The sequence below is a fragment of the Tupaia chinensis genome, unplaced genomic scaffold, assembly GCF_000334495.1.
Source record: "Tupaia chinensis unplaced genomic scaffold, TupChi_1.0 Scaffold000453_1, whole genome shotgun sequence".
NCBI classification, from domain to species: domain Eukaryota; kingdom Metazoa; phylum Chordata; class Mammalia; order Scandentia; family Tupaiidae; genus Tupaia; species Tupaia belangeri.
This window is the reverse complement of record NW_006159960.1, coordinates 721,831-730,197: the sequence shown is the minus strand read 5'-3', so window position 1 is coordinate 730,197 and position 8,367 is coordinate 721,831. Positions and strand designations below refer to the sequence as shown.

Below are 8,367 nucleotides of genomic sequence, written 5' to 3'. Positions count from 1 at the left end.
CTGGGCCGGGGGAGGCTGGGCGCCCTGCAGCCGCCGCGGTGGCTCTCCGCCCTCCCAGTGTGTCAGACGGGACCCGCCCGTGTCTGTGCGTCGGTGTGTGTCTGTGTGTCTGCGTGGGGGGACCCGGGAGGAGGGAGGCTGCGCTGAGGTTAAGCGGTTGTTATTTGAAGTGCTCTCCTAGCAATTAGATAACCGTTTCTTTCTTAAGTGTATTATCAGTTTTGTTTTGAATGTCTTCTTAGGAAATTAAACTGATCGCTGCTGTTTGTTTAGGAGGCACCGTGTGCATGCACCGTGCTTGCAAATTGGCACACAATTAGACAGTATTTGTGTGTGTGTGTGTGTGTGTGTGTGTGTGTGTGTGTTGAAGCCTGCACACCCATGGCTATTTTAGGTAAAAAGCAATTTGTATAACGGTGGTGATTTTGTTTGTAAGTACGTTAGAGAGATGAGTGTATGTTTTTCGCCTGAAACTTACTCTGAAAAGAATTCGTTCTTCCTTCCTTCACCCCACCAACTCCTCTCTGACACCTTCCCCCAAAGTTTAAAATAATGACAGTCCGGTATCTTTGTATCACTGTGAAAGGCCTTCTACATTCCACAAATGTGCAACTGAATCAGTCTTTAACTTTTACACTTAAGAGGGTCCCTGAAGACTACTAGGAAAATTGACAATGAGGTCTCTCAGAAGGATTTTCTTGACTGTGTGATGTCATGGTGGGCAGGATTAATGAGTCAAATATACGTTTGGCATTAATCGTATTATGAGGAGGAAGACACCTGAGTCCAGATTATCATGCCCATTAAAGAAGTTAATAGTGGGGCCGAGGAGATGAGTATTTACAGATTCATTTATATGGTGTGTCACTACCAAGACTTCTAGATTCATGTAACAATTTTAAAAGTGCATGCTTATTTATAGTTTAGAGCTAGTCCCAGTTTCTTGAAGGAAATTGCACGTTACAAACAGCCAGTACACAGAACACAGGTCTTGTTGGCAGGAGGAACTGAAATGTAGGTACTGACACTTTGGACATTGTGGTGTCAGACTTGGCTTCATCTTGAATCTTCTCATGGAAAGAGGTGAAAACAACTATTTTGTGAACAAGAAGTGTTTCAGTCGATTTCAGTTCACTTTTTGGAGTTTAACCAACGAATAGGTAAAATGTGTATGAGAAGTTGGTAAAAAAACAAAAAAAGTTAATGACTGTTGCATGACGCCAAGTCACTTTAACTCTTCCTGGTGGGAAGGTCTAGTATGAAGGCCCAGGTCCAATTTCTCCGCAGATAATGAATGTGAAACAGGTCTCTGTTAGCGGTAGCGTCTACAAATAGTTGGCTAGTTTAAAGGTGCTAAATAAAGTGGAGGACCTATATTAGAGAAGTAGGTGCGCCTTTCACCTTCATGCCGCATTGTAATGCTAGGTCTGGAGCATGGGCCTGGACCCAGTTGGCCTTCATTTACAGTAACTTGGCAGGTTCTTGAAGAAAGCCTTCATGAGCTCGTTCGCAGGGTGTAAAGCCTTTTAGGGACACACTGGCTTTCCCATTTTTGACGCAGTAAGATAAAAGCAATGCTTTGTGTTAGTACAGCTCTTTATAAAATACTTGCATGTATATTCTTTAACGGATAATTCCTCTATAAAGTGGACAGAACACTGATAGGCGAGAAAAGAATCTCAAAATTGAAATGCTTGGCCCAAGTTCTAGAACGCCTAAGGCTCAGTTCTCTTCAGCTGCTAAGTGGTGAGAAAACACGATTTCTGCTATTTCTGTATTCGTATGGTTACATGGAATAGATTGAGATCAGAAGATTAGCTTTAAAATAAAGAAAATACAAGCTTTACAGAGATGCAACTTGGTCATAAGAAATCAACCTGACAAAGTTCTGTTTCTTTTAGGGAAAATCCAGAGAGAACATTTGACTTGGTATTGAAAGTGAAATGCCATGCCTCTGAAAAAGAAGGTATGTGTGTTGTGTTCTGTTAATTCTTAAAATTATTGATTGAATCTGTCAAAGCAAGTGTAATATTATGAGCTCCTGGCCCACGATAATATCAGGAAAATAATAGTACTAAGTGTGTTCTCTGCTTCAAGTGTCTCATATTGCTGCTAATAAAGGTGCCAGGTCTTTGCCCCAAGGTTGCAGAAATCAGGACTGTTATCTGGGCAGCTTGAATTCCAGCTGTGTGTGTTGCTCATCTCTCAATTTTACCATGTTTTTAGTTGGGGTAGAAAGACATGTCTTTTTCTCTTTAATTCGTGTTTAAAATGTTAGCATTTTTTATTATATTTAGAACAACAACAACAAAAAAAAAGGGTGCATGTTTTCCTGCCAGGACCAGCGAGAGCTACACCAATTCCCTTTTAATGTTTCCGGAGTGCTGACTGCAGACCGGGTAGCCCCTTCCGTTGGCTGTATGCCAGTAGCACAGCTTCAGAAGGAGGGAAACAATAGTGTGACATTACTTGGAAGAGTTTCAGTTATCAGCTCTGTACAATTTCCTGAAACGATGAGAACACGTTAGTCTCTGATTTTCGTCAGCTTTTTTTCTCACTTTGGTTGTATTGTTACATGTGCATGTGTGTTGGGGTGGGAGATGGAAGTAGCAGAAAATAATAAGGAATATTTCTCCTTGCTTATTTCCTTGATGAGTGAGCTTGCGTGGTGTGTCTTCACGAGCATCTCCAGTGTACTTAGGTCACCTGGTGTACTTTGGCCCCAGGTAGCATGATGATTAAGTGTGGGGTTTTATGGAGAGAAGGCAACCAGAGAAGAGTTGTAGTTGAAAGTCTGCCGGGACTCTGGGTTCCAGAAACTAGCCAGCAATGACATACTCTGAGGCAATTTGGAGCTGCACACCTTAAAATAGAGGAGCCTAACCCAGCTGTGGTGAAATGGGCATGGCTAATTTTAGGTAGGAGGTCGCACCCACGCCTGGTTCCCTCAGCCCCACCTACTATTCTAACCTCAGGTTTATCCACGGGCAAGAAGTCATTCTAGGTCCTAGGGAGCTGCTTCCTATTAAAGAGGTGGTGGCTTGTTCTCTGTGCGAAATGAAGTTTGTCTATTCGCAGTCTTTCCAGGCCGAGCCAAGTCCACTTTGCTGAGGGGATATTAATACATTGTTTTATCAGCTCCCATTGAAGCAGCTTCTCTCGTGTATTTATGGTCTGAGTTCATCTTGAAGTAGCCCTACTGTAAAATTACCTAAGCTATGTGAATAGTGCTCACCTGATGTGTTTGTAAAACAGGCTAAATTCATTTGGAAAACCTGAATTCAGTACCTTTTAAAAGGCATGGTAAAGTGATCGTGCTAGAAGGATCGATCTACCTTATGTAACACCCCGTCTGTGTGTCAGAGAGCATGACCTTTCTATGGAGCCTTCCAGCGGCTGACGCCCTCCTTCCTCCTTTGCCCTCTTCCACACTTCACGAACTCGTTACTCCAGTTTCAATCTTCGACTTCTGTCCTCCTTTTATACTCTTTTTGCTGTTGTTATTGTTTAAGGCACTGCTTTTTAGAAAGAGCTTTTTTTTTTTTTTTTCCCTTAACAGCTTATCCAGCCTGGTAAAGTTGGAAATAGAATAAATGGTTAAAGTAAACAATTTTGACTCTTGTATAGGTTGCAGTTAATCCATTTTATATGACTAATTGGCAGCAAATTCTAAAGATTTTTTTTGAAAGTTAAACTCAACCATGTAGAGATCATTAACCTTCTCCTTTTGTGACTTTAGTATGCCTGTGACGAATACTTTGAGTCTAACGAGTCCTACTTTTTTTGTTTCCTGAGAAGTAATGCTGTCTTGTTTTAAGAGGGCTATGAAAGTTTTATGTTGAGAGTTTGATATTTCTGTAATGCTTTCATCAAATTCCTGCTCTATCGATAAGTATTAAAGATAAAAGTATAAAAATAATTTTAAGTTATGGAAACATTTCATAACTGTCCATAACTTGTTTTAATAAAACTGTTATGCGCATCAGCTTGTTTAAAGTAGGATTTTTTTGCTTATCTATGAATAAGTATGAGGGTGATAGACAATAGCTTTTGATGACTCTTTGGAAACAAGAAGTTTCTTTTCTTAAATCTCCCAAGGAACTTCTCCTTGGTTCCTAGTGGCCCAAGTTGGCATGGCCTGACCATTCCTGAAATAATCACTGGTTGGTAGAGGTGGGGGAGTGGGTGGCAAGACTTGCGATGATTTAATTAATAAACAATTGTCAAGAAATAGATGGTGGGAAATGAATGACGGTTGGCAAGAAATAGATGTGAATGAAAGTACCCATAGGGGCCAGCAGGTGGCGTGGTGGTGAAGACACTGGAATCCCACACGGCCTAGGGTGATTGGAGTCCTGGACATAGTGACTTGAGAAAATCACCCAGGCATGTGTGTGCATGACCAAAATCCAGAGGAGACGGCTGAAGAAGGAATAGTGCATGGCTATTGGCCACCACCCTCCCGGGGGATGATTTATCACTTTCCCTCTCTCCATCTTGGTTTGTTTCTCTCTGGTGAGCACATGTTTTTAGGCAGAAACCTAAAAAAAGAAAAGAAAAACAAACAAACAAAAAAGCAAGTACTCTTTGTAGGTAGAACCAGGATGAGAGGTTGATACAGGTAAGAGGTTAATTCTTTTTTCCTGTGTGAAAGATTTTTCAGAATATTGCTTTATTTTTTGATAACTCAGGGTAACCTTGGTTTTTACCAAGATTGGTGCTATTACCTCATAGTACTTGGCATGTTTCTCTTGTTCATTTTTTAATAGAGAAGCTTTAAATGCTATAATTTATTCTGGATAATTTACATTATATACAGAGACAAGTTATTGTTAACTGAGTTTCAGTTAGTGGTTTAAAATGTGTTCATTGTTAAAATGTAACCTGATGTAGCTAGCGCTGGTAAGATTGTAATCTTTATCTGATCTGATGCTATTTTAACCTGATTTAAGTGTTACATGTTTTGTTTGTTTTTATTTTTTTTATTTTTGGAAACAGTATACTTTAGGACACTGGAGAAACTAGCTTCATTTCATGGGGAGGGCCCCATGCATTTATGCACCATGTCAGAGGGGTTGGTGCTGCTTCTGGTGTTCTCTGTGTGTAGCACAACTGGGTCTGCTGGTGTCTACCACACTGGTGTGGCATCTGGAGGTTTTCCTAACAGGACATCATGGTTGCTTCTGCATCAACGCTCTAAGGGTGAAGTGCCAAAATCTAGATCTTAATGCTCTTCCTGGTAGGTCTCCAAGCTAATTGCTGTTGTCGCGCCTCTGCTTCCCAGCAGGCAGAGAAGCACAGCCAGTGGAGCTGGCCTCTCCTTACGCCTACTGGCTGGATTATTGCTTCCATTCTGTCTCCTCCTCTCCAGCGATTCAGGACTCAGGGAAATGAAAAGTAGCCCTTCCTCAATAAAAGGTTAGAAATGCCTCCTCTCAGGTTTCTCTTCCAGGCCACTGCCTAGGTTTCTTATGTTTTGCTGACAGTTTTCAGCAGGAGCAGCAGCAGCAAATGTGCAGTACTGACTCTGTTCAGGCTCAGCTTTGGGTGTTGTTCACGTACAGTTAAGCCTCACCCAAACCTTGTGAGACAGGAAGTTTGTATGTCCAGTTTGTGCATGGAGAAACAGAAGCATAGGAGGATATAGAAACGTGTCCCGGGCAGGACTAGTAGATGGTGTAGTGGTTATGTCACTGGACTCCCATGTAGTTGACCGCAGTTCGAGTCCTGGATCTGGTGACCTGAAACTCATGCCGGGTGTGTGTGTAAGGGTCCAAGATCCCGAGAGGAGACTTGAGCAGAAGGAATTGCGGCACGGCCATCCCCTGGGGGGATGATTTCTCACTTTCTGTCTTTCTGTCTCTGTCTCTCCAGCGACTGCATGTGCCCCATAGCAAAAATCTCTCTCTAAAAAAATTAAAAAAAAAAAAAGTGTTCAGGACAGTCAGGCTCCAGCGGCAGTTGTCATCCACACTTGTCACCTTTCATCACAGAGTGACTGCATGAGTACAGGATGGACTGTTTCATCTCTGAAGGAAATACTGGAGTGGAAGCTGCGTGAGACACTGGGGATTCTTTTTCTTTTTTTTTTTTGAGAGGTTTTTGCTACAGGGTGCGTGCGCTCGCCAGACAGACAGAGAGAGACAAAGAGATAGAAAGCAAGAAATCACCCCCCAGGGGGGATGGCCACGATGCAATCCCGTCTCCTCTATTCTCCTCTTGGGATCTTGGGCACGCACGCACATGCGCCCGGCGTGAGTTTAAGCCACCGGGTCTGGTATGTGAACCGTGGTCGACTACATGGGAGTCCAGCGACATAGCCATTACGCTAACTGCTGGTCCCTCTTTCTTTGTTTTTGGAGAGTTTTCTTTTTTCCCTGTAGGGCATGTGTGCTCTCCAGAAAGACAGAGAAACAGAAAGCAAGAAATCACCTCCCAGTGGGGATGGCCACCCTGCAATCCTTTCTCCTCCATTGTCCTCTCGGGATCTTGAGCACATATGCACACACGCCTGGCGTGAATTTAAGCCACCAGTCTGGGACTCGAATTGCTGTCGACTACATGCAAGTTCAGTGACATAGCCATTATGCCAACTGCTGGTCCCTTTTATTATTATTTTTTTTTAGAGAGATTTTTACTAGAGGATATGTGTGCTCATACTGGAGAGACAGAGACAGAGAGACAGAAAGCAAAAAATCACCCCTCCTTTGCGGGGAAGGCCATGCCACAATCCTTTCTCCTCCAGCCTCCTCTCAAGATTTTGGGCACACACACACACACACACACACACACCTGGGTCAGTTTTAAATCACTGGATCTGAGACTTGAACTGTGGTTGACTACATGAGAGTCCAGTGACATAACTATTATGCTGCCTGCTGGTCCCAGGGATTCTTTTTTAAAATTTTTTAAAAATAAGAGTACAGTGTTTTCCATAAAATTAATTCTTTATGTCAAAAATAGTTAAGAATATCTGTACTTCTACATTTGGCTTGGGTCACTACACCTTCATCAAGCAAATCAAATTTCACTGCTCAGGGGAACCAGCAGTTAGCGTAATGGCTATGTCACTGGACTCCCACGTAGTCGACTGCGGTTCGTGTCCTGGACCCGGTGGCTTAAAAAAAAAACTCACACCGGGCGCGTGTGCGTGCGTGCCCAAGATCCCGAGAGGAGAATGGAGGAGAAGGGATTGCGGCGTGACCATCCCCCCTGGGGGGTGATTTCTCGCTTTCTGTCTCTATGTCTCTCTCTCTCTCTGTCTGGTGAGCGCACGCGCCCTACAGTGAAAATCTCTCAAAAAAAAAAAAAAATTTCACTGCTCAGTGTTTGTTAGTGGGCCGGCCTGCGGCCTGGTGATTGAAGGAGTAGATCCTGCGTAGGTGACTGTTTGCTTTGAATCCCAGCCTTGGGGGCTAGAAAAATACACTGGGTGTGTGTGCTAATGTGCCCCAAATCCCAACGAGATGGAGAAATGGAGGAGATTATGTATGACATGGAGGTGCTTGTCCCTTCTCTCCCTCTCTCTGTCCGTCTCTGGTAAGTGCATGTACCTACTGCGGGTGGGGGAAGTTGGTAATTACTTTGATAGGTATGTTGCAGGGTTTGTATTTTAACACTGTGATTATGCCTTATCTCAGTGGGTACTTTCACTTGTTCATGTGTTCTTTCTTCTTGCTGCGGTAGTCCAAGGTGACCAGCTGGCTCCTAATGTCTCCCTCCGGTGCTTGTGAGACACGGGGCGTCACAGCCTCTCTGCCTGTGGCGCTCTCGGGCTGCTGTTTGGCCACCACTGAGCTGCTGGGTGGGACAAGTTTGCTGAGGCTTTTTCTTGGGACTTTGTTTTCTTTTAGGGTGATATTTTCCTGATGTATTTTTGCTAATCTTCTCTCATTTGGAGGTTTTTCTTCGGCCCAAATAATATCACCCCCCCTCCTAATTTTTATTTCTGATGTGTGAGTTAGAGGACAATAATGGGCCTTTCACAGTATGTGTTTAAAAGTGCATATACAATATTAGCATTAAGCATTTTGGGGGTGCTTGAAGTGGGCATCCATTTAACTCTTAGATATATGTGAAAGGACCATTTTGGGAGCTAAGATAAATTTTTAAAATGTTTTTTACTTGAGGTAGAAAGGATTAAAGATAGCTTTGAGAAGCTCCCAAGATACCATAGCATCCTTAGTTTATATAAATTAAGAATAAGTTGATTTGTTTCAGGTAGTCATTTAATTTTATCTATAGAAAGGAATGTCGTGGTTCACAGTTCTGTGATTTCTGTGATAAGTCAGTTGTTGGTTTGGTGGGGAAATTTCAAGATAACCCTGAATGACTGTCTGTCTGTCTAATGGAGTTAACATTTATTTC

At 42.9% G+C, this 8,367-nt stretch overlaps 1 protein-coding gene across 2 annotated transcripts in view; it reads left to right on the top strand.

Moving 5' to 3' along the window:
• Positions 1-8,367, top strand: part of DENND1B (DENN domain containing 1B) — a 244,903-nt gene that overhangs the window by 766 nt on the left and 235,770 nt on the right. For both annotated transcript variants that reach the window (XM_027774545.1, XM_027774546.1), the window contains one exon: positions 1,902-1,966. In XM_027774545.1, coding sequence (XP_027630346.1) covers positions 1,949-1,966 — 18 coding nt within the window. In that variant the 5' untranslated portion in view covers positions 1,902-1,948. Of the gene's footprint in view, positions 1-1,901; positions 1,967-8,367 lie in introns of those variants that run through there.